Source organism: Desmodus rotundus, chromosome 7 (genome assembly GCF_022682495.2).
Source record: "Desmodus rotundus isolate HL8 chromosome 7, HLdesRot8A.1, whole genome shotgun sequence".
NCBI classification, from domain to species: domain Eukaryota; kingdom Metazoa; phylum Chordata; class Mammalia; order Chiroptera; family Phyllostomidae; genus Desmodus; species Desmodus rotundus.
In genome coordinates, this window is record NC_071393.1 from 68,629,349 (window position 1) to 68,656,208 (window position 26,860).

Here is a 26,860-nt window from a genome sequence, read left to right on the forward strand (position 1 = left end):
GATATCCAGGGAACGTGAAGAGTGTTGCAGGGCTGCTGGAGGGTGTCAGGACGGAGAGACAATGCTAAGCAGGAGGATGGGAGAAGACCAACTCTGAAAGAAGAGACCAGAATTCACAGGTGAAAAGGAACTACTAAAGCAAAACATAACCAGAAAAAGATCCCTAAAAGTTAGGGGGTCCAAAGCATATAGTAATTCCAAACAACTCCATTGGAATGGGGATTAAAGAGCCACTAATAGGTGTTCTCTTTGAAAACAAATCTTGCTGGAGAGCAGCCAGGAAGAGTAGGTGCTACAAGCTGAGGGCTCACTTACAGCACCGTCATCTTGGTTTACAGATCCCTTCACAGCCAGTCTTCAGTGGAGTCCGACCTGGGTTTGGTCCTTTCAGGGCATTCTTTTCTCTTGGGGGGCGTAGTCCCGGTTATCGCTGCACACAGAAAACTTTAGCAGGCGCTGCGGCGCAGACGCTCAGACCTGTGTGGGTGTTGGGAAATGCCTGTTCTCAGGGTGGCTTCACAGATGTAGCTCTACTTGGGTTGCGTAAGTCATTGCTTATCTTCATCTCATTTTTATTTCTCTTCCGATGCACAAGTCAGCATGTTGAATTCATTATAAGTAACTTGCGTGTGTGGACTGGCAGATTAGATTACTAGGCGTACGTTTTAAGTAAATTGTGTAAAACTAGCTAAGTAAAGAGCTAAGGCACTCAGCCACTTCTTCAGTGTTAAGCAAGTATGTGATTAATGTTAAACAGAGATTTTTATTTGAGGCCCTGAAAAACATGTTCTTAAAAAAGCGTTTCTATTACAGTTGACATCCAATATTATATTAGTTTCAGGTGTACAGCATAGTGAATAGTCACTTATATAGTTTAGGAAGTGATCCCCCTGATAAGTCTTGCACCCACCTGTCACTGCGATATTATTGACTGTTCCCTAAACTGCACTTTTCAAGCCCGCGACTGTTCCCGTAACTGCCATTTTGTACCTTTTGCTCCCTTTGCCTTCTCACCCAGCCCCACAGCTCCGCTCCTATCTGGACCCCAGCAGTTTATTCTCTATATCTGTGTGTTCGCCTCTGTTTTGTTTGTTCATTTATTTTATTTTTTAGAGTCCGCATATAAGTGAAATTACATGGTGTTTGTGTTTCTCTGTCTGACTTTTCATTTAGCATAATACCCTCTACATCCATCCATGTTGTCTCAAATGGTGAGACTTCATTCTCCTTTTTTGCCAAGTAATACTTTTATTCCATTGTATATAAGTGTACCACCTCTTCTTTACCCATTCATCTTTTGATTGGAACATTTAATTTGTTTACATTTAAAGTAATTATTGATAGGTATGTACTTATTGCCATTTTATTGATTATTTTCTGAAAGTTTTTGTAGTTCTCCTCTGTTCCTATTCTCTTGCTCTCCCCTCTTGCATGTTAATGGCTTTCTATCATGTTGCATTTGGATTTCTTTTCTTTATTTCTTACAGATTTCTCATAGCTTTTTGATTTATAATTACATGTCCTTCATAAATATCAGGCCATGTCTATTTTAAGCTGATGGTTACCTAACTTTGAATATATTTTAAAATCACCACTATTTTCACTCACCCCTTCCCCAATTGTTTTTTGTCATTATATTTTACTTCTTTTGTGTGTTTGTGTGTATCCTTTAATTTACTGTTGTAATTACACACAATCTTCCTACTTTTGCCTTTTAACCTATGGACTAGCTTTGGTTTTGGTTGATCCACTGCTTTATGATGTTTGTCTCAGTAAGGATTTTTTCTTCACAATATTTTCTTATTTATATTTTTGATTTTTTCATCCTATTAGAGTAGTCCCGTTAATATTTCTTGTAATACTGGTTTGGAGATGATGAGCTCCTTCAGTTTTTTCTTGTCTGGGAAGCTCTTTTCTCTCCTTAGATTCTAAGTGATAGCTCTGCTGGGTAATCTTGGGTGTAGGTCCTTGGTTTTCATCAGCATGTTCACTTTTTAAAGAGTCTGTGAGTTGGTGGATTTTTTAATTTTTAGTATTTTAAAAATGGTTTTCAAGAAAATTTTAAAATAAGGAAACATACAAAGAATAACATAATGCCCATATTCATACCACCTGGAATTATCTCTTCATATTTTATCAAGTATTCTTTAAGTGTTTTTCATATAAAAAAATGAGTCATTATAGATAAAAATTTAATTGTATTATTCTACATACTACCTCTTAAAGCTATTCTCTTCTTCTATCTTTCTAGTAATAACCTCTATCATGAAACTAATGAGTACCTTTCCAGTCTGCATGTAAATGTAGGTAGATATTTATATGTGTCTTTGCACAGACATGCAGGCATCTGCGAACAGTACTGTGTTGTGGGTACCATTTAAAGATGCCCAGTGTAGCACATTACATGCCCAGTACAAGTGAAGGCACCGTGCATTGAGTGATTGTCCTGTGCCTGGAGCTGTACTGTTTCCATCCTTTCAATGACTGTATGTAGCAGGCACAGTCGTTATCCCCTCTTTTAGGAAATCAAGGTGCACAGAGAGGTCACTTGCCCAGGGTGAAACGTTAGGAAGTGCTGGCGCCCAGAATCAACCCCGTAGCTGGGCTCTGACCCCGGAGCACTTGACCATCATGTTGCATGACTCGTCACTGTATTCCTACACAGAATTCTTCACTCCCAGTGTCATGTTTCTGATATCTGTGTTTGATTTTTTAAATTTATTGATGTGACATTGAGATCATAAGAGTACATACATTTCAAGTGTGCAGTTCTGTGATATATCATCTGTATGTTATATTGTGTGCTCACCACCTGAAGTCATATCTTCTTCCGTCACCATACTTAGCCCCTTTGCCCTTTACTACCCCCGCCCCTTGCCCTCTCCTCTATTAACCACTGTGCTGTTGTCTGTGTCTGTGAGTTTTTGTTTTGTTTGTCTTTATTGTCTATTTGTGCTTTCACTTTTATATCCCACGTATGAGCAAAATCATATGGTTCTTAACTTTTTCTGCCTGACTGATTTTGCTTAGCACAATATTCTCAAGACCCATTCACGTTTTTGCAAATGGCAGTATTTCATCTTTTCTTATGGCTGAGTATTATTCCATTGTATATATGGGGTGGACAAAAGTAGGTTAAATTACCAGCTATTATTACCTATAAGATATGAAATAACAACAATAATTATAATAAGAAGAAGACAAATAAAACAAGAATGAACTCTGTGTTTTGCGTACTCACAACTGTAGGCCTGCTTTTGCCTACCCTTGTATGTGCCACAATTTTATCCAGTCGCCTACACAGGACACTTAGGTTGTCTGCATGTCTTGGCCGCTGTGAACACTGCTGCCGTGGACACAGCGGTGCATATATCTTTGCAAATAAATGTTTTCAAATTTTTCGGATAGATACCCAAAGGGGGGTTGCTAGATCATATGGTAATTCTATCCTTAATCCTTTGAGGAGCCTCCACAGTTTTCTATACTGGCTGAAAACCTAAACACACTTTTTCCATGTAATTGTTGATAAAACACTCAGCCTATAAAAATAGATCTAACCAGTTCACAGTTACCCCATATTCTATTAAATGAATATAATTTTTAAAAAGCACTATTGCATGGTGGTTCAGACCTATGAAATAGGAATAGTGAAGGTTCCCATTTTATAAGGTTGTCGTGAGAAATAAATGGTTTAATTCAAATAAGCAGATAGAACAGTACCTGGCGTGGAGTAAGCACCCAGTAAATGTTAGCTACTATTTACTATTACCATGTATCCATTACCCTGTGGAACCTAATCGTTAAGTTTCCAGCTTTCATTATTGCACATATCACCACGATGAAAGCCCTGTGTCTGTGTCTGTGTATAAAAGTTTCTTTTGGGTATCTCCCTAGAATGGAAATTGATGGCTCATAGGGTATGCATGGGTTATTACAGTCTTACTTGATTTTGCCAAAGCCAGCTGTACCAATTTACACTCCCTAGGGCAGTTTCTCAGTTCCCATTCCCTCACATCCCCAGTAACAGGTGGTATTGTCTGACTGCCCATTCTCCCCTGTCTCCAGCCTCTGGCATTGCCCACCCACTTTCTGTCTCTGGATTTGCCTATTCTGGACATTTCATATAAATGAAATCATATACATGTGAATTTGTAACTGGCTTCTTTCACTTAATGTTTTGGAGGTGCATCTACTTTGTAGCATGAATCAGCATTTCATTCCTTTTCATGGGCCAGTAATAGTTCATTATATGGATATACCACATTTTGTGTGTCCGTATTTGAGCTAATGGAAATTTGGGTGGTTTCTACTCTTGGCTATTTGAATAATGCTTCTATAAACATTCATATGCAAATTTTTATATGGACATTTATTTTTACTTCCTTGCTTACACATATATTCATATACCTAGCAGTGAGATTGTGGCATCATATGGTAACTATGTTTAACACTTTGAGAAACCGCCACAGTGACTACATCATTCTACATTCCCATGAGCAACATGTCAGGGTTCCCATTTCTCTAAGTCTCAGCCTCCGGCACTTGGTATTATCTTTTTGATTCTGGCCATTCTAGTGAGTGTGAAAAGGTACCTACCTCATGGTTTCGATTTGCATTTCCTTGATGACTAATGATGTTGAGCCTTTTTTCATGTACTTATTGGCCATTTGTATGTCTTCTTTGAGAAATGTCTCTTGTAATCCTTTGCCTATTTTTTTGATTGGGTAATTTGTTCTTTGAGTTGTAAGAGTTCTTCATGTATTGTGAATACAAACCTTTTGTCAGACTGTGTCCATGTTTTCTGCTGAGCGGAGGGACCACAAGTCAGATGGCCTTGAGCTGTACATGGACAATAACATGACCGCATCTAGTTTTCTGTAGATTAGAAGCTCCTGCATTGGTCAGAAAAACACAGACTTTCCACAGAATTCTAGGTGCGCCTCTCATCCAGTGAAGGTAATTCACTTTTGAAAACACAGAAGATACACCTTCACACCTAATTAGAGGTTGAATTTAATCATGAAAAGCATGGAAGTCATTCCTTTCATTTCCAAAATGTTGATTAGTTAACTCAGCTTCATTTGGATTTCTGTTTAACCTGGCCTTTTCCTTTTTCTCTTTCCTCTTCTCTTCCCTCTTCTCTTCTTTCTCCTCTTTCTCTTCCTCCTCTCCCCTCCCCACTCCCTCTTTCAATTTCAGGTTGAAAATGGCTCAGGAATCAGTCAGCAAGTTGACGTCTGAGAAGAAAGTGGAGACAAGGAAAATCAATCCCACGGCCAGTCTGGTGAGATGCATTGTTCGACGTAACCTCAATACTTTTCATTATAAGTGGGGTGCACCCAGGAGTATGTCTGAATTTCAAGGCTAAAACTCAGGACCATAGGAGATAATATCCAGAATCTCAGGTCCCCTCCCAGAGCAGCACACAGTTAAAAAAGAACATAGGGGTGGAGGGAGTGAGAAACAAAACACAGCTTCATGTGTTTGCCCACCAAACTCAACAAGTCATTTTCCCGATAAAGCAAATTGAGTCACTTGCCATTTCACACCCTTCGGCACAGCCCCCTCATGCCGTGATCCCCCTACCTCAAAGCACCTTGCTCCTGAAATGTTTCAGCATTTCATTCTCATCAGTTTCTTTTCCCTGTTAAAGAAATGGGCAGGGCTTATCCTCTTTTGATGGTTGGAAAAACTGAGATGCAGAAAGATACAGCCTACATAGTATCACTACAGAAATGGGTAACGAAAACCAGGACCACACTCTGGGCCCCAGAAGTCTCTCCCTGTCCTAGAAACCAGCAGTCTGGTCAGGCTTCCTAGCTGTGAGGGCAAGCTGTCCTCCACCATCATGTTTTCAGGGTGGAACACAATGAATCTCCACCCATTTGTTACAGACAATAGTCAGAAGGGCTAAATGGTTATGAACTCAAGGTGTCAGAGTTCAAATCCCAGCTCAGATGCTTACTCCTTGTGAAACCTTAGTGAAGTTATTTTGCTTCCCCATCTTTTGTGAAAAGAGGGAAGTAATATTACCTTTGCTTTAGAGTTATTTTAAGGAAGCTGAGAAGAGATATGTAAAGTGCCTAGCACACAATAAGAACTCAATCAATGTTAGTTCTTTTCCTTGTGATCATGAATCTCTGCAGCTTTGGCTGGCACTTCAGTGGGGACAGCAGTGAGTGCTAAGTGGGAGTGTCACTCCCCTCACTTTGATTTTCAGACCCTGCCTTCCCTGTGCCCTGATCTCCTACCGCTACTTAATGTTATCCTTTTGTGTCACAAGTACTTTTTGCCAGCTGCTTCAAACCCTTTGACAGTCTAAGTGGAGCATGCGTTACAAAGTGAGATTACTCCCAATGATTGACTGTGGTGTCTCTCGTAACAGCCCCTTCAGCAGCTAAATGAACGTTGAGTGAGGTGCACGGTGAGAAATGGAGAAGTCGGGGCCATAGACTATGGTCAGGAGAAGCAGTGGTCAGGACACAGAGCCCCTACCTGAACGGACACACCCTTCGGGCCCATTGACACGATCATCATCACACTCATTTGTATGATTTCCAGAGACAGTGAGCTCAGCCCTAATTTTTATCTCCCTTCCTCATGGGCCTCTACCCCTTTCCCCAAGCATCTTATCCGAGCCTCTATCCTAACTTTCCCAGCCACGCCTTATGTCCAGTGGCAAAGAAAATGGACTCATCTCTATAGACCAGCCATTTTCAAATGGTGCGCTGCCAGAATTTGTTAAAACGTGTAATACCTGACTATTGAGTCAGGGGCACTGACCTCATTTCCCTTAGATTGTCAAATAAAAAGATGACAATAGCCAACACAACAATAGCCATCCGGTGTGAGTGAATCAAAATTATACCTATTTTTTTGTCAGATCAGCAAAAAATATATTTTGGGGCATGCCACAGAACTTTAGTAATTTGTTTATGTGTGCCATGAGATAAGAAGGTTGGAAATCACTGCTATTGACAAAAGGGCAACAGTGCTTTTCTTTTGTAAGTGACCTATGAGCAAGCTCCCAATTGTGGTCCTGAGCTTAGAGTTGTTTGTTTTGTTGTTTGTTTTCATAGAAATTAGGGAAGAGCTTGTAAACTGATTCCTGATTAAATTTCTCAAGTCAGGGATGGGATTCAAACTCAGGACAGGTGTTTAAAATCATCAACTCACATTCACATCTGGGCCAACATAGTAATTCACTGTAGCATCGCACCTCACAGGTCACAAGCAGCTGAGAATCCATTCTCCAAGTGATTCTCTCTGCATCTGCTCTTTCCCAAGGAGTTTGCTTCTCCCATTTCTTTTTTAGCCTTCTATTTTCCCACTGCTAAGAGCAGACACACCCATCACTGTGTTTATTCTGTTCACTTCTCCAAAGTCCTGGAAACAGTGAGGGTCCATGTTTCTGTGTTGTGCCAGCAGACTGCCACATTCTTCCCCATCAGAAGGCTGGCCCCGGGAAGGAAGCTCAGGAGGGCAGGGCAGAGTGGAGCACCCAGGGTAAAGCCGGAGCTCCTGCCACTCTGAGTAGATGAAATCAGGTCATCTTCCAGGTTGACTTTTCCTATCTGGACTGCCTCAAAACTATTTCTTGAGCATTCCCTAAGTCCATTAGTGAGCCCAGGTGAGAGATGGGAGAGATCCTTTGAGTAACACTACAAAGTTAGGACTTTTGTCACAGAACAACAGCCTGGAATGGTAAATGTCAGGGTTTCCGACGGATACACTTGGCTGGTTATTAATTTTGTTTGTTGGAGAGTAAGAGTGATAGGTTGGAAGGGGCAGGTAATGGAGGGTTTCAGGAAAGGATAAAGATGGTCTTATTTCTACAGCATATAGTACAACTCTAGAATTCTAAACCAAAATTTGAGTACTTATCAAAATTTGAGGAAGATGAAAAATCAGAAAAAAAGGAATAATAAACTCATTTTCTTCCTCAACTACAGAAAGAAAGACTGCGTCAGAAGGAAGCCAGTGTGGCCACCAACTAAACATAGACACGAGAACGCCGAAGGCAAGACTGGGCACCTTGCTCACCCTTTGCAACACCAGCGCTGCGGGAGCTTCTGGAAAGATATGTTACTAAATGCTTCTCTTGCTCATCTCTTTGTAAGGGCATCTGCAGTGGGACTTCTCCAAGAAGTCCCTGGTTAAGCCACAGAAACCATGAAACGCTGTTTAAGGAAATGCTGCAGGAGTATTGATAATTGTTTCTTATAGAGGCCCAAAGTCGACTTTGTTATAAGGCCAGAACAAATACCAAGGTTTTCCAAGTTTTTTTTTTTTTAAAGCAGAGATTTCAAGCTTACTAACCCACTCTTTATAGATGTAAATTTGTGAGAGAAGAAAAGGATATTTTATGACAGTTGACTTGAAGGAATTCAAGCCTTTACACAACGCTGGTTTGATTATTGATCTTAATTTTGATCCCATTGCATCAAGATTTTGAAGTGTCTTTCTGGCCAAAAATGTTGAAATTTACCAAAACTATTTTTAAAGAGCTCCAAGACTATGTATTTCCTAGATAAGAGAAATGGTTATTTTGTGGTGGTTGTTGTTCATATTATGGAAAGAAGAGAAAATGGAATTGTAGATGGGGGAGGATGGGTTAAATAACCACGGACTCATCCTGGAGAACAGATCATAAACACAGGGAGTTGACATCAGCCATTAAGCAAGACCCATTCCTTTGTTTTTACATCAATTGATTGTGGTTTCCTGGACCAGCAGGGATTCTCCACCCCAAATTCTAGAAGAAACAGTGATCCCTGAGATGGGAGACAAGCGACCCAATAACAGAGCACATTTCACATTTCATATCATTCATGAGTAGGCAATGCTATGTTGACATGAACCTGAGCTGCGCGTCCTGTTCTGGGACTGTGTGTAGCGGGATCTTTCCCCCTCACCCCAGGAGGCTGTTTCTAGGCAAGATGGCAAATGTTACTCACAGCTTTTTATCATGACCTTGACTGACAGGCTTGTGATGTAGGGTAAAGCAGGGGGCTGAAAAATTAAGGTCAGAAAAGTTCTTTCCATTCAAATGCAAAGAAGGTGATTACATTAATCTTAATCTCGGAGTGGAATATCATGTAAATGCAGTTTTTTCTGACCCTGGGAGTGGACATGACCACTGCCCCTGAGTCACAAGAGAAACGAATCTATCTTGAGAGGAGAGAAAACAGGGGACTGGGGGTGAATTGATAATAGGATCAAAGAACATCAAGTTTGGGCCTTGAAGGGAGAGGGATCAGCCTCCTCAGAGACCCATAACAGACCCCGCTAATGAAAGCAGTACCATGTCCTCAATCAATATAATGCCCACCTCAGGAAGCAAGACTGCACGGTCAGGATCGCACCAAGTCTCCGAAGCCATATTCATGCAGGTGCTAACCACCTTTTCTAACATTTCAAAAGAAAGGAATATGGTGGCGTACTTGGGTTGCCTTTTTTTTCTTCCAAGTCAAAATAAAAGGATGAGGTACGCAAAATAGAAAAGCTGGTAGGAAACTGACATGACTACAAGAAGTTCCTTGTGAGCAACAAGCTTTTCATACTGTTTTCTTATATCGTGTCTTCCCTTTCACTTAACTATGCAGAAAACCTAAGGAATCCATCAAGGTAAAACAAATGCCACTCCCAGCCCTCCTGGGCTCTGTGACATGCCCCTGGTATTACCGTGCAGGAGAAAATGTCCTGTGTTGCTCTTGCCTTGGGAATCAACTTGGAGTTCACTAAGACCAGCAGAGGTTTAGATCCACATGGTTCCTTACAGATGTGACAGAAGACAGCTGCCGGTGGCTCTTGGCGGCATCACTGCTGTCCACTTCAGGTCTTAAAATAGGACACTCCTAAGAAAATCACTGAAGAGAGCAGGACTGTCACTTCAGCCATATAACCCTGCAAAAATGTGCTCTCAGGGACCCGATGCTGAAGAAGAATGAGTGGGAACATTGAGTTTGAGGGTCAGACAAATGTGGCCCAAAGCAGCTTTCATCCTCACATACAGACTAGAAATTGGCAGTAAAATACTCATTTCTAAAGAGCAAAGTTTGCGTGGCTGTGTTGGAGAAACATAGTGATTTTGTAATATTAGTCAAATGTAGTATGTTAGTGCTTTAAGACACCGGGGCAGGATTGCCATTACTTTCCCTGTTTGAATCCTGTGTTATGCATCTGGCTGCCCCCTCCCTCGTCCACACTCACACTGCTCTGTCGATACCACCTTCATTTCTAACTTCAGTTGATAATAAGTAAAGGTTCACAAGAAATTGTTCAAGGTAGGCCATCTGAAACAACTTCGAGGCCTTTAGAATGTCCCCTCTAAAATACAGTTGAGATGGTGTTTAAATACAACAGGTGTCTGTAAACTTTACATGGAGAGGGAGTAGTTGAAACTAAACGCCAGATCAGATGCAGTCTCCGCCTTGCTGCTCCCCCAGGAAGGACAGTGGAAACTACACACCTGAGCCTCCCTTAGTGCCCTCTTTGTCCATAAGTACCATAAGGAAAGGCGTTTCCTAAATGAAAGCTCATATGCTGCTGGTGGTGCAACTGCAGAAAGTGAAGGAAGGAGTAAAACTCTTTGGTGGCATTGGAAACCTCCACAAAGACAGCCATCGGTACGGCTCTTTCCATGGACCAGGACTGGATGTAGCAGAAGAGATATACGCATTTTCACACTTCTCTCCATAGATTACACTGCCTGCAATGGAGAGTTTTCACTACATTTTTCTTGCTTTCTTGAATGTTAGGTTTCCCCATTTCTATGTCTCCTTCTCCCTTGCCTGGTGTCATCGATGCAGATCAGTGCCGGCAGCCACCCAGCAAGCAGCGGCGGATCCACTGGTCTGCAGGTCCAGTCTGTGTGTGAAGGGGAATTAGCAGTGAGACTGCAGTGTCTTCCCCCATCATCAGACTTTCCTTTTGTCAGACTTTACCTCTTCACTCCCTCATGTCCCAAATTGGTCTAGTTTGTCATATCTCCCTTCCCCCAAACAAAGATAAAACCCATTTGGGGATTTCTATGTCAAGGAGAGGGAAGAAATCCAAAAAATATAGCTTTTTATCCCCAAGTATCTCATCGAAATATCAAATATACAATTTTATAAAGTAGTTTCAATTTTCTTTAGGAATTGTTTGGAAAAACTTTGTGTTAGTTTTTCTAAACTAACACATATTCAAAAATGACTGTGACCTTCATTTTTCTTTGATCCTGCCTGTTCTAATCAAAAAAAAAAATGAAAAGGAAGAAAGAAAAAGAAAAAAAAAAGGCCAAGAGCTGGAAGGGAAAATAAAAGCCATTAGCAGATTTGCTAATCTACAAATTAATGTATTAGTTCCTGAATCACACAATAAAAATGGACATACTGTGAAATCCAGTGAGCCTATTTTTTAAAACGCCACATACAAGGAGAAGTGGAATGTTATAGTAGGAGAAGTGTTGGAGCATTAAAACTTTCTTTTTTGGGTTTTCTTAAGAGCAGCTTATAAATTTGTGGAACATGCAGAAGACCAGACTATCACATTTCACATATTACGTATTGTACCTGTACGATCCACAACCACTGAAGAGAGAGGGTTGAACAAAGACATGAGCTTCCATTCATGGCAGCTGCTTTGTCATCATGAAGAAATCTTCAGCATAAGAGAAGCCTGTCTATGTGGCCAAGCTGATAGTATCTAGTATTTGAAAAGTAGGAATCATTTTTAGCTGCTCTAAATATAAGTAACTTGCTGGATATATTTCCACTTTCCATCTCTAGAGAGAAACAACCCAGCTGCTTGGCACCTTCTCTGTCATTGGGGGAGAAGTCACTTAAAGAAAAGCACCTTCAAAACCAGGCCTTAGCGTATCTGACTCCTTTAGACTCAAATACCAGTATTTATCACCCCATTAGCAATTGAACCGAGGCATAACTAGTCTCCATGACACAGCTGTCCATGACTGAGAAGCCCATTTTGTCGTTTCTGCACACTCATAGGTTGTTGACACCTTGTTCCAAGCACTGAGTGTTAGCTTCACAATCTTCACTTCCCTCCCAAGGAGTGGGCAATCGCTCTTCCTGATCAATGCTTTGCCGGGCCGTAGTGAATTCAAGGGAGTCTTAACATATCCAACTTGAAGCCAATTCAGGAGTCTTGTTTGTATTAAAACCCTAATCAAGAAATACTGTGATAAAAACTTAGTGTTTAGGAAATTTGTGTGGTGGACCACTTACTCAGAAATGTAAAGAGGTTAAAACAGCAGCTAGTCCACTTTGCCTCTTAAGTCCCCCTGCAACTTCTGCCAACAAAGATGATTAGGGAAGCAAATCCAGCCTCATTCAGTAGGTGGGCTGTCCTCAAATGGAGCTCATTGGATTCACTGCCCCCCTGCCCCAGCCCCTCTCCCAACCTCCCTGGCGATAGTAACATGGCCTTTCCCTCCCTCTCTTCTCTGTTATGATGATTCACTTGATCAGTAGCCCAAATGAACTCCAGTTTAGTGCATATTACATCTATGAAGTACTTGTTCATGAATTTTTTTACTCCATTCTATGGTGTGAGGAAGACTGATTTACCTCAATTTTTATATGAGCGAGGAGGTAGCTAAGGCCATTAATTTATTCTTCATTTTTCTGCATTCCATCTAGGTTTATATAATTTTCTATTTTTTTAATAAATCTTCCCTCAATACTAAGAATCTCTCATCTGCCTCTTTTTCTAAGAGCTGATCCAGATACTTTTGTGAATTTTTTTAAATGTTTTATGTGAATTTCCATAGCAAAATGCAAATGAGCCAATAGTTTCCAGTAGAAATTCACCTCCAAAGAATTTGGCATTCTTCTCCATGGAGTAAACAACCTTCTACCAGACGTAGTCTGTTTTGTAGGCTAAACATTTCCTGAAATTGTACCTGTGCAGAGACCAAGAGCTCCCTGTCTTTGAAACTGTAAAAATGTCTAAGAAGAGAATGAATATTTCTCTCCATATATATTATACTTAGCATTAAATTTAGCACATCAGGTAAGAAATCAAGTGTTTTCAAGTGTGCATTCATAGTGGTTTGTCAACATCTCTGGCAAAGTTGCACCTACTTTCCTGTATTGTTCTCTTTCAGGGTGTATCTCCATTCTTGTCTCATGGAACAACTGTATTTTTGTTTATTCATTCAGTCAGCTTTCCAGAATGCAAGGCTAGTCCCATCAAGCACTGAGTGTACAGAGAAGTTACTCTCTCCCTCCCTATGACATGGATGAGAGATGTGTTCAGGAATGAACAGCTCTCTGAGAACTCTTGGGATGAACTTTGAATTCCAGGTTTCTTTCTGTGAGATATACGAAAATGGGCCTATAATATACAAAAATTGTACTGCCCTTTCTAATGTGAGGCCAAAAGGAGATTCAAAAATCTTTGTATGTTAGATAGGCTTAAGGAAACTCTAAATAGCTATTTTTCATTTCTTCTTGGCAATTTGTCCCTAGCTATAATCTTGTTTCTTCACTTCTGACCACCAAGACATAAAGAAGGTGGTCTCAGCCCCAGTGACCTTACATTCTGCATAATTCTCCAAACACACCCATTTCCTTTGGAAACGTCCATGAGTGAGGGAAGTCTAGTGACAATTCTGCCTAACCAGAGTGACACACTCAGCATCTTGAGGTCTTCCAGAGGAACAGGTCTATTCCAAGTTATTAATTTTATGATTCTGCAATTCTTCAATTTCTCCAAACACAAATAATATCACTCTACTGTTAGTTGAATGTGTAATCTTCAAAGAATATAAGCATTTATAAAAGGACTTCTCTTTTTAAAAAACAATCTGAGAGACTCCTAAAATGGCAGAAACTTTTAAAGTTAGAAATTGAATAATTTTTAAGACTCTTTAGACAGCACATGTCATTGACTCACTGTAGTCTTTTCCTTCATTGAGTTTTAATTTAGACTATGTGGGAAGCAGCGTGCTTCCCTGGAGTTTGATTTAGGGAATCGTGCTTTGGCCTGGAAAATCAGTGCTAGCCTGCATGCCTAGAACCTAAGTGAAATCAGTTAGCATCTTAATAGGAATCAGGCCTAACAAATGTAAATCATCTCAAGTCCTTTAAGGTCTCATTTTCTTAGTGACACCCTGGACCCTGGACACTGCTTTCCTAAAATGCATTGGATCCCTGCAGGTATGTGTCTTAATTCTGCCTTGTGAGATCGCAAGCCATGAGATGAGGGAGAACAGGTGACAGAGAAGGAAAATCTGAGCAAGGCCAGGGCACACTGTTTGGCTGATATGTTGCCTTGTTAGGGAGTGGTGATTTTTGGCATCCTTGTATCATGGACAGCCTCTCTGTGGAAACTCAAGGAATCTGTCTTAGGCAAATGGGAGTGCCCAGTATCTCATATCGGTCAGTGCCTGACAACGCTGGAAAAGCAGGTACCCTAATGAAACTGGTGCACTTGCTGAAATAGTGCCATTCAATTTCAGATTCATTTCCATGGGACTGGAGGTCCAGGAACCTTCCTCTCTTCTCTGTGCTTGCCCAAAAGTCATTTTGGCATCTCGCTTCATTTGTTTCCTCTTTTCAATACATCTACTTTGGCCTCCCCTTCCCTTATACTCCACCCCTATTTTTTCTCACTTTACCGTTTCTCCAGGACCCAGCTCTCTTTACCCCCCTGCCTCACAGACAGCCGAGTGTCTCCCTGAGCCCGCACTCCCTCCTCTCACACCCTGTGCTCCATTTCCCAGCCCTTTGGACAGGGCGCTCTGCTGTCGCCGAGCGAGACACACCGCTGTGACGGCCTCTTGTTAATGTCAGCATCACCTCATCACTTAGGCAAAGAGGGGAAAATCCATAAAAGAGATGGAAAATACATTTCTTTCTCATTTTATTCTACTTTATTTTAGGAAGGTTGAGGGGAGGGTTATTCTCGACCTCAATTTCTCATAGATTTTATTTTAAAACTGTCTAACTGGGACCATTCTTTTGATAAATTATAAATCAGTCCAGGTCACCAGCTATGGTGCATAAGACTAAATTTTTGAAGCTCAAATAATTTTGTGCTACAGGACACATTGACTTAAATTCTGGGTAAACATTTTGACACATAGGCTTGTTATTGCCACTCCATTCGAACGACTCCCGACTCAAACATCTACATGAATCGGGATCAAGACGTTGACAACTTGTGGTGGTTTTCAGATCAACAGTCACTGTGGGATTCTTGAAAGGGGGTAAAGAGAAAGTATAAGCATGTCCCAAATAGTCAAACATTGGACCTGGAAAAACGTTGGCCTTTCTGTTTAAGTAAGTATGTTAAACCAATCTGTAGAGGACATCCTAAAGGGCTTTCAGCAACAATGAATGCAGTTTAAGAAGGGAGAAGGCACTTTAAAGACATGAAACCTTACATTCCATGGTCTTGGATATTTTTAATGTAATAAGCTAATTGGATTCAGGTATTTTTTCCCTTTAAATTTTCAAAAATATGTATTTCTAATTTGCATTTTTAATTTTGTCAGTGCTGAAAATGCTCATTAGTTGAATTTATAAATGTCATTTGCAACCAAATGAAGTATTTATATTTAAAAAGAAAAGGTGAAGGAACCAATATTGACTGTACATAATGCAAATATATGTGTGTGCATGTATATATATATTTTTTTCCTCCGTGACACTACTTGATTACTACATCAAGTATATTTTTGTACATAGTATATATTAGTTAGAAAATGTAGATTGTCTCCTCAAAGAATTCTATCTCTGTGATAGATTATATTTATTCTAATCTATTGATACCTCTGTTAATTTGTTTTAAGAGATAGAACTCTATTTTTTTGGAATTTGCAGAGAACTGCATTCATGGCTTCCAACTGTAAATATGCTAAGGGCATTTTAATAAATCTTGGTTTCATGTCTGTCTGGTGTGCAGTGCAGATTTGTTTTCAGGAGGCGTTTTGGAAAGTGTTCCAACAGTACTCTAATATGGAGAAACCAGTCACTTCCAACTTTCATTGCTGCCCAAGCTTAGCATTACTACTGAGCTGCAAGAGCTGGGTCTCAGGAAGTCTGTCATTCACATTTCCTTCTTTCTGCCCTGTTCATCCCACCAACAGTGGCCAACCTGCCTAGGCATTCAAGGCTAACCACAAACAGACATCCCCAGCCAGGCGTTGTCTCACTAGGCTGACCCCAAAACAACACTACCTGAACACATATTGCCCAAGATGGGGTGAGTGGGAGGAAAACCACAAGGATTGGTGACTTCACGTTGCGGGTTGGTAAACAATATACTAGGGAAAAAGAACAGAAATACAGTTGAATTGTTTTCTAGTGCTCAGCACAAGGTACCAATTCTTTTCAAGCAATGATGACACATGCAGGTATTTATGAACAGAAAGTTAAATACTTCCAGCAGAATACACTTATGTTTAAATAGGTGCGATTATTTTGTAATTTATTCATCTGTTCAATGTTCCTGAATGTCATGCACTCTTTAGTTCTAGAAGTTTGCTGAAATAATGCCCCGGAGTGCATACTCATTTAATGAACACACATAATTATTATCTGGGGAGGCATTTTATCACTAGAATACCTTCTAAATTATAGAGTCACATAGGTTCCAAAATCTTTAAACATTGGTTAAAATTGATTAAAACTACTAAAGTTCAAGGGACTTGCTGAAAGTCACACTTCATGTCAGTGAACACATCAAAACTAGGGTCCAAGTCCTTTGACCCCAAGGCAAAGCCCTTCCCACTGCTCAACTCATTCATCACAATAAGCTGTTCTCCTCTTCAAAATACTCTTTTATGGAGAAATGTTCTAGAGTTGTTGATTGAAAATACGGGTCCCCATTCTCCTATGCGTTTGTAGAAACTATTATTAAAGTTGTGTTCTAAATTAGAGCACCTAGGAGAGGTGGAGGTCTGTGTATCGTAAGGACACAGGGAGCATATCAGCCCACCTTAGGAAAACTGTCCTCTCTGGTTTAGCCAAGATTTACTTTCCTTTGCTGAGCATAGTGATGCCTGTTGAATTTACAAGTATCCATTTTTGCCTATTCTTTAAACAGCCTGTGCATGCTGGTGGTTCAACTAACAGGCCGTAAATTCCTGAGGCTACATATTCTGCTTCGGACTCTAGCTGCCCACCTTTCCCCAGGCTGTTATATATTCATGGAAATAAAAAACTTTAAAGTTGGCCTGCCTGCGCTGGCCCTGCATGCAGGGTTGCCTGCATTGCATACATGCCCCTGAGTCGGTCTTCTCAAAGTAACATTTGCTTCCTGCCCATCATTGTGTGATAATGAATGGTAAGAGATGGTAACTGTAATACTTACCAGCTGCTGCATAACAAATACCCCAAAGCTAAGTGAATTAAATCAACAATAATCACTTCTTATTTCTCATGGTTTTTGTTAGTATGAGAAGAATCAACAGAGCAGGTGTTGCTTGGAGTCCCCTAAGGTTGCAGTAATGGGTCCTTTGGGTCTGTCATCCTCTGAAAACGGGAATGCTTGGCCGGCTCCCTTGACTGGCAAGTCGGTGCGGGCTCGGGGCGGGGCCTCAGCGCCTCTCCACCGAACAGCTCGGGTGATCCAAGGTGAAACATGTGCTTTTTGGATTAAGGCTAGAAATCATACACAGTCACTGTCATCGTGTTCTATTAATTAAAGCATTTACTAAGTTTTTCCCAGGTTGAAGCAGCAAAGACACAGTCCTCACCACTTGGTGAAGGAACATTCAACACCACATTGTAAGAACAGTGTATTAGATAGGAGCGATATGAGTGCAACCATCTTTCCATAATACTACCTGTCCCCATAGTGTGCCTTGTTCCTTCTCTCTGGCCTTCCACTTTCTTCTCTTGTTCTTATTTTTGTTCTAAAAGTAAATTTCAGGTTTCTTTTTCAAAATGTTTTCTACTTCTTTCTCCCAAATCTTTATTCCTTCTGCCTGCATATCAGAGTACAGCTGTGTTTACATGCACAATATTCAGAGAAGCAAGAAATGTTTGTCTTGCTTCTCTGAATATTGTACACTTAAAAATAGTCAAAATGGTAAATTTTATGTTTTGTATATTTTACCATGATAAAAATAGTACATATGTATTAAGGGCTTTCTATATGCCAGGTGCTACAGTAAGCATTTTATATGTTATGTTGTTTAATCCTCATTATGATACTTTGAGGTCAACATTACCGTCCCCGTTTTACACATAAGAAAACCAGTGCTTGGAGTATTTGATAACTTTCTCATAATTGGTAAGCAAGGAAACCAGAATTCAGACACTCCAAAGAGTCACTTTCAGCCATTGTCCTATCTCTAGAGGCCACAGAATTAGAATTAGCTGATTCAGGCAAAAGGGAAGGACATAGACAAAGATTATAAGGTATTAAAACATGGTGGTCTCATAATTTTATTTTTGAGATACAGTAAAAAAAATTCCTTCTAACAAGATTTTTTTTGTTCACACGTTACTGCCCATTCAAACCTTAGTGTACTTTTTGTCAAGTATCTCACCCGAGAGTACTGAGGCCACCAGCACTTCTGTAGGAGCCAAAGAAACTAACAGAATAGAACTGTATAAGTATCCTTCAAAGAACAGCTAATACACACCTCCATGAATGTTTCTTTTTCCATAGATGAGATTAAGAGGGTATAATATAAGGCAAAAAAAAAAAGGAGCTGATGAAAACTATATGAGGAATACTGTAAGACTAAGAGAAGCAGCCTTATGTATCTTTGAGTAGTTATCCTGAATTAACCTCACAATAAATCAATCTGGAAATACATCTAATAGGGCAAAACAACATCCTATCCACAGAAAATAATGTTTAAGCAAAACTGGATCATGTAGTGTTAGAATTTTCCAGAATCTTCTACCAGTGTTGTGTGGTATGTTCATTGCTTGATTTGAGGTCAAATTGAGATCCAGTTGGACCTCATTCAGAGTGATTTTGAAGCTTTTTGCTGCTGAAATTAAATTCTTCTTTGGGGAGAGTATTTTGCTGTTAGTGGAAGAACCACAAATGAATAGATAACTGTATGCTCAGTTTTCATATGCTGCCCAGAACCAGAAGTAGAAGGAAAGAGAAAATTCCTTCAAGAAAGAAAATGCCCTCCCTCATACTTCAACTTCTAGAAGACATCAAGAGTTACCCAATTATCCAGCATTTTGCTTGATCTTCCAAGACTTCCAGCCTAGTTCCAAAGACAGGTTGGCTTGGTTGTCTTTTAAAAAAAAAAGATGTTATTTATTTTTTAGAGAGAAAAGTGAGGGAGAAAGAAAGGGAGAGAAGCATCAATCAGTTGCCTCTCACATGCCCCCAACTGAGTATGTGGCCCACAATGCAGGCATTGCTCCCTGACCGGGAGTCAAATCCATGACTTTTCGGTTACAGGCTGATGCCAATGCACTGAACCACATCAGCCAGGGCAGTTTGCTCACCTTTGAGAAACTGTTGAGAGAGTACTAATCTAGAAAGTTAGAGCACCTCTGCTCTCTAGCTTCTCCTGGTTTGTGTGACCGGTAAGAGGGCATTGACCCCACCGAGCACTCTCCCAGTGGCCATCTTACAGCCTCTCCCAAGAGACACTATCTGATATCAGTCCCTCTTCTCACTGGATCCCCACCTAAAACTCAATGGTAACTTAAAGAAAGATGGTCTTCTAAAATACAATTTATTTTACATTGAACTTCACAATGTGAAAGGATTGTCCCATCTCCTCAACAAAGCCTCATCACTTTATTACCTGGTTTGCGTGTGAGTTGACTCACTCTGGCCCTTCTCATTCTTCTAGAGGTGACACATGCTTTCAGTTCTAGTTATCCAAAAGTAGTATTTTATTTAAGTGGGCTTACTACATTGTAATTTTCATATCTGTTTGGACTAGATGATTTTTAGGATCCCTGATTTCTCTATGAGCAGCTATTCTAGAAATCACCCTAAAAGCCCTTGTTTTCAAGGCATTCAATATACCAAGGAGAGACGCATCACTAATGGAAATAGATGGGCATTTCCAGTCAGCACATATTAGTATTTGAAACTGGATCACTGAAGTCGAGAGCTAAAGATTGGTTCTTTAGAGGAGATGGGACAATCCTTTCCCATTGGGTCTCGAAGAATGTTTGGTTTTAAGATTTTATTTATTTTTTAGAGAGAAGATAGGGAATGGAGAAAGAAAGGGAGAGAAACATTGATGTGCAAGAGAAACATCTATTGGTTACATCTTGCACACCCCAACTGTGGACCTGACCTGCAACCCAGGCATGTGCCCTGACTGGGAATCGAACCAGTGACCTTTTGGTTCACAATGTTTTAGTAACAAAAAGGGTTCTGGCATGGCAAAGAGAGAGCCTCTGCCAGGCGGCAGAACGGCCCATGTGAGAGGTAGGCAATGTAGATAGAATCCCTGTACCCACAGTGGTAGCTACATCATGAGATAAGGCAGGGTGTCCTTCAGACGGTATGAACATGTGTACGCACATACATCCCTACGTCATGTGTGGATCTAGTCTTTACCGAGGACAACTAGAAAAGCAGGATAATTTTTAAAAATTTGCTTGAAAGCCTTTAGTAGTCTTCACAAGTAAAAATTACTGAACTAAGATTTGAGAGAAGATTAAAAACCAGAGAGATAAACCTGGTATTTGGTATTGCTTTCCACTTGGGAGCTCTGAAAGAGATGGCTGAGAGGTTAGGCTCTGCTTTGGGCTGCTTAATGTGCCAGGGGGACAAAAGTGGAGATCGGGACTCACTATGTTTAAGTCTGATAAAATCCCATTTGGGGGGTTACCACAGTGGTTCTCAGAAAAATACCAGGTGGCATTTGGCAACATCTGGACACATTTTTTTTATTGTCATAACCAGGGAGAAATCCTATTAGCATCTAATGGGAAGGGGCTGAAACACTACTGAATACCTTGTAAGGCATAGGATATCTCCCCACAATAATTATTTCCCAGCCTGATATGTCAATAGTGCCGAGGTAAGACGATACCAGATCTCGTGCTCTCGGGTGCCTGGAACAGCAAACATAAATTCTTCCTGGAAGAATGTAATCTTATCCTAGTTCTGTAGAAAAAACCAATTTTTCAAGTAAAGTGGCCGTCACACAAGGATAAACATGCATCGGAGGAGACAACAGTTGTGAATGAGGACCAGTGGGAACAATGCTCAATGAAAGCAAATATGCAGAGGATCCAGATATTAGAACTATTAGCTTACTTTGTTCAAGGAGTAAAAAATTAAAGATTGGAAATTTTGGCAGACAACTGAAAGCCACAAAAAATTGCAGAGCAAACTTGGGGGTGAGGATAACTCTGGAACTGAGAAGCACCATGGCCCCAGTGAGGGTGCAGTGGACAAGTACGTCGGCAAATTAGAAAGGGTTTAATAGGGGATTGGTGAACGGGAAGGTGAATGAGAAGAAAATGTCAACATGAAACCCAGAGAGATGAGGGACTGAAGAGAAGGCAAAGAAGCAGATGACACAGTGAGATCAGAAGTAGTAAAGCAGTATCAGCAGAGTTAATGACAGAGTTTTCCAAAACTAAAGACCCGAGACAGCAGATTCAAGAAGCTCTAGGACACTCAAGCCGTATAAAGGAAAACAATTCACTCCTAAATCCACCATCACTGAACTGCAGGAAAACATAAACAAAATTAAAATCTTAAAAGTCTGAAGATTTTAATAGTACACAAAAATTACCAACCCTAAAAACTGATAAATTTTACTATATTAAAATTAAGACCTTCTCTTTGTCCAAAAATATGTTTAATGCAAAGACTGGGAGAAGATATTTGCAATACATATTTCTGATAAAGGACTCCCAGCCAGAATACATAGAGAACTATAAACTCCCATGACCCCAAATAGTGTAATAAAAAATAGACAAAAAACTAGACAAAAGAGGATATCCAAATGAGGAATACATTTTTTGAAAAGACAGTCAACTTCATTACTGATCAGGAAAGTCCAAATTAAAATCACAATGAGATATCACCCTGATTTAATATACAGGGTGGGAAAAAAGGAGTTTACAGTTATTTGTATGGGAAAAAATACAATAATTAACAAATAATAATACAAGAATAAACCATTTCATGTACTCACACCTGTAAACCTCCCTTTGCCCCACCCTGTTTGCACCAGAATGATTGAAATTAAAAATTACCCAGCATTGGTGAGGACAGAGAGCGAGGAAACTTATGCTGTTGGAAAGAATGTAAACTGAGACAGCTACTTTAGAAGAGTAGGTTAGCATCGTCCTCATGACTGGTGTGGCTCAGTGGATTGGGCATTTTCCTGCAAAGTAACAGGTCGGCAGCGCAATTCCTGGTCAGGACTCACGCCTGGGTTGCGGGCCAGGCCCCCCACTGAGGGCGTGCAGGAGGCAACCCATCTCTCTCAGTGGCTCTTCTCCCTCTCTTTCTCCCTCCCTTCCTCCTCTCTAAAAGTAAATATACAAAATCTTAATAAAAGAAAAATAGTTTAGCCTTATCTACTAAAGCTGAGCAAACACATACTGCATGATCTAGCATTTTCATTCATAGATAAGTGCTCAACAGAAGTACAAGCACTTTTCTTTAAAGATACACATGCAACAATGTTTAAAGCAGCCTTCTTCATAATAGCCAAAAGTGGCAATGAGTCAGATTTCCAACAAAACTAAAATAAATAAAAAATGTATTATGATACAGATTCATATGTTAGAATGTTATACTGCAATGAAGCTGAATGAATGACAGCTGCAAATAACATGGATAAGTCTCTTAGAGGAGGTTTACTGAAAGAAGCCATATAGACAAAATAATATGCCATATGATTTCATTTATATAAAATTCAAAACCAATAAATTATCATGTTTACACATGCATACTGAGGTGAGAAACTATAGGGAAGAGAAGGGACTGTGATAAAAGTTAGGATAATGGTCGTTTGGGGGAAGGAAACATGATGGGCAGGAGCATGACTAGATATATAATTGGACAGGCCTGATGCAAAATGAAAAATTGTTCATACATGATGAAGAATTTCAAAACAGCAGAGCAGCAAAGAGAGTGGAGAGCTCCTGAATATAGGCTCCTCACTCACAAGCACAGGCTGCCCAGGTGGCAGAGAGGGCTGGCAATGTTACCAAAGTCTTTGTTTATTAATGTCAATAAAATTTGTTTTTGTGTATTTTTCTGTCTGTGTATGATAAAGTATGATGAAGAAAGAAAATCTTTCAAAGAACCAAAGCAAAACAAAACACAGGAGCCACAAATTCATTCCAACCCAGGGAGACTTGGAGGCTAATACAGATCAGACTCTATGGCCAAAAATAAACAAATAATTTGAAAAGCTCTACATTCAGCATTGAGACTCTGGGGTCTTGTCACAGCTCTGCTCAATGACTTTAGGCAAGTGGCTGGACCATTTGGAATCTTGCTTTCTCAGTCTGCCAAATGTGTACGCATGCCTCTTCTGACAAAGTTAGAAGAATAAAGTGATATCAGATAGTAGCACTGTAGAAAGAACAAGTAGCCACACATTGTAAGACAATAGGACTGGAATATTCTTTTTACACTTTAAATTTCATTTTTAAGTATCCCCATGATAAGTAGAGCAGACGATTTCCACTTAAATGGTGTCACCTGGCTCCCCTCCTTGCGTTTGGAAATTTAAAGTATATTTCAAGGGATAGCAACAGCACTTCCAGGCTCCTTTGCGCTCTCTGTACATTTGGATTCCAGGATTGGAAGGGACACACTGACATATAAATCTCACTTCCTAGCAGTGATCTCTCCTTCATGCAAAACGAAATCCAAGCAGCAGCACCCCACTTCCATGCCTACAGCATCATGGCACCTGCAGACCAGCCTATCGCTGAGAGCACCCAATTCCATCTGCCAGACTGGAGACGGGGAGAGCCTGTGCAACTGAGCTAAGAACAGGGCTCATTCTCAGGAACTGAGTATAAACTGAGGTTTGGCTCCTTTGGAATGCAATTCCATAGTTCCTATGCCGTTCTTTCTCAGGCCATCTAATGTAATTTGATCATACAGTTAAAACCTCTTTGACATTCATTGAACACATTGGAGGTCTTCTTTCAGCTAGGATGAATTGTAAGTTTTTTGGAAAAGGATGAATGTATAGAGAAGAGGCAGGTGGGCCCCAGGTCCGAAAGGACACCTTGAAGCAGTCACTTGAAGAGACCTCTGTACCAAACCTCAGCAAAGCCAGCCGCATCAACAGTTCTGAGAGCCTATCTCCATGTGCACCTATTTGAATATAATCCTCTAGTTGCTGATGTTACAGGCTTTGTAAAAAATGCTTTTGCTACCATATTGTAGGTAATGCTTTGGGTATACATACTGGGTCTTATATTGCCTTCATATTTTTAAAAAACCTAGTACAGTGCTTCCTGACCATGGACCCCGGAGGATGACATAGGGGAGACCCCATTACTAGCTGCAGTGAGGGCTGGCCTTGTTCCCAGTTTCACAACCCCTCCTGACTAGCCATTAGGTCTCTCAGAGCCCATCTTGGGGGCCATCCCCATCAGACTTAAAAGCTTCAGCTGTGGCCATCATTCCTATTTCATAACCATAAAACAGAAAGAAGTGCTTTTATGGCCTAATACCTGACATCCAAGAAATTGGTTGAAAACGAACTGGAAAATCTGGTAGATGTGTTCACTCAAAGGGGAGCCTCCGGGACTCCGCCACCATGCTGCCAACCTTTGCAGCACCACAGCCCACGGGAAAAAATCAGCCTTCGTTGTTTTCTTACTCCCTGACTCTTTCATAGCTTGTCCTTTCTTCTGAGAGAAGTTCCTAGGGGCTTTTCGGAGCAAAGGAATCAGAATTTTGCTGTACTCTGTGTGTTCCTTTGCAAACTGTTTTTAGAGACAAAACCCCTTCTGGTCCTCATGGCTCACAGGCAGAGAGGCAGGGCGGGTTTCATGAAGTGCGCAGAACTCTGGAGAAGGTGTCAGGAGATCTGAGTCCCAGCCTTGCCCTTGTCTCAGACTAGTAATGAGTCTTCCGAAAAGTCTTCATCCTTTAGCTCAACTTCCTCCTCCTAAAATACGGACAGTGCTGCCTGGTTACCTCACTGGGTGATTATTGGGTTCAAATAAGATCCGTGTGTGAAAAGGCTTTCTAATCTAATAAAATGCTAGGTCAGTATGAGTTCACCTAATATTCCAGAAGAGAAAATAGAGATATAGGGAAGCCATGACTCACTCAAGGTCACAGAGCTGCAATGAAGCATGTTGAGACTTGAGCCCCTTTTCTTGTCATTCTTCTGTTGGTGGCAAGAAATGGTACCGAGTGTTAGACCAGTGGAGTCAGACCAGACCTTGGTTCAGCAACCTCAGTACTTGAGTGCTGTCTAGGAAAGACTTCAGAACCAAGACTCAAACTGTAAGAGGAAGTTTATGTACAAAGTCGTGGTAGAAGAAATGGGCTCAGGAAACAAGTTACAGAGGCAAAGGAAGGGGCCTTGGAGCTTAGGAGAGAGAAGGGTAGAAGGGTAAAGGTAACAAGCCTGAGGGTGAGGAAAGAGGACGGGAAGAGGAGGGTGACAGGAAAGGCGCAGCCATGTTCCCGAGAGGGAGAGTGCGCTGGGCTCTCCATCCTAAGGACTTTTAAGGGCGGGGATTTCAGGGGAAGTCCCAGCAGAGGATCTCAACAGAATATTCATCATTATTCTTTCCAGGTGTGTTCTTTCAGGGTCGTGGTCTCCACTGACTGGTCGGCACCAGGGAAGGGGGTCCTTAGTCAATCCAGCTGGTCCTGCTGTCAGTCATGGTGTCACTTCTGTTTTTGCTGCTTTTCTGGGCCTGGAGCTGAAACACAACTGAGGTCTAGTTGTCGTCCTTAAGGATTAATGCCTATGGGAGTGGTCATTCAAGGGCCCACATGGGAGTCGCATGAGGCCACTCTTTGGCCCCATCTTCCTCCTTCAAGAGGGTCTATCACATGACTAGCAACATGCCAGGGGAAGAAAGATCTGGGGAGAGTTCATACCGCATGACCAGCGATATGAAAGGTCAGGGGATCTAAACGCTGGGGGCAAGGTCCTTGTTTTCCCCACTGGTAGGCACCCGAGGCTTTTCACCCTCATGACCTTCTGTACCCGGCCCATCGTCCTTGCTCTGCTCTTGTCTGTCTCACTGCCTTCCACACTTCTGGTGCTCTTTCCAGAACAGGCGGACTTTGGGGGACAGTTCCTTGAGGGCAGGGACTGGGCCAAATATTTTTACTCATTTGATTGTGTGCCCAGTCACGATTGTTCACTTAATACTAATTGAAAAAGATTCCCAATGCCAGGGAACTTCTCAAGGGGTGAGTTTGGATTCAGACATTTGCATCTCCACCATCAAAAGGATAATGAAATCAACCTCTTGACTTCAGCTGGCTGCCTTTCAGGCTGCGTAGCAAGGACAGGAATGAAATGTTAACTGGGACGAAGGTTACAGAGGGCTTAGAGAAGGAAGACGTTCTAATTTAGGTTCCTTCACTTAAATTGGATTCTTCCGCTTTAGCACTTTGCTGAGAGGGGGGTTCTGCAAAAAACCTTTTCCCAAATCTGGCTGGAACAGGAATGCAAAACTTTGGAGTGAAACGACTGGAAACAAAAAAGTTCCTGCCCCCAAGTAAGTCCTCCTTGTTTCCTTGCAGAGAAATACGCAGGAGGCTCTGCTCAGCACTTCTCAAAAGCTACTGGCATTTTTTTGGCTTGTACTGAACCACCCCAGTTGCCTATATATAGCCCTGTCTTGTGTAAAGAATTTAAAAAGCATTAGAATGCAGAAATCAAAGAGACAATAAATTTAAAACCAATCTTATTGTCTGCAGCCTAAAGTGTTATTTAGATCAAAGG

The 26,860-nt window shown here is 41.0% G+C and overlaps 1 protein-coding gene across 3 annotated transcripts in view; it reads left to right on the forward strand.

Moving 5' to 3' along the window:
- Window positions 1-15,912, forward strand: part of FMN1 (formin 1) — a 403,953-nt gene extending 388,041 nt beyond the window's left edge. For all 3 annotated transcript variants that reach the window (XM_053928167.1, XM_045201498.2, XM_024567895.4), the window contains 2 exons: window positions 5,200-5,284; window positions 7,953-15,912. In XM_053928167.1, coding sequence (XP_053784142.1) covers window positions 5,200-5,284; window positions 7,953-7,997 — 130 coding nt within the window. In that variant the 3' untranslated portion in view covers window positions 7,998-15,912. The remainder of the gene's footprint in view (window positions 1-5,199; window positions 5,285-7,952) is intronic.
- The last annotated feature ends 10,948 nt before the right edge of the window (window positions 15,913-26,860 follow it).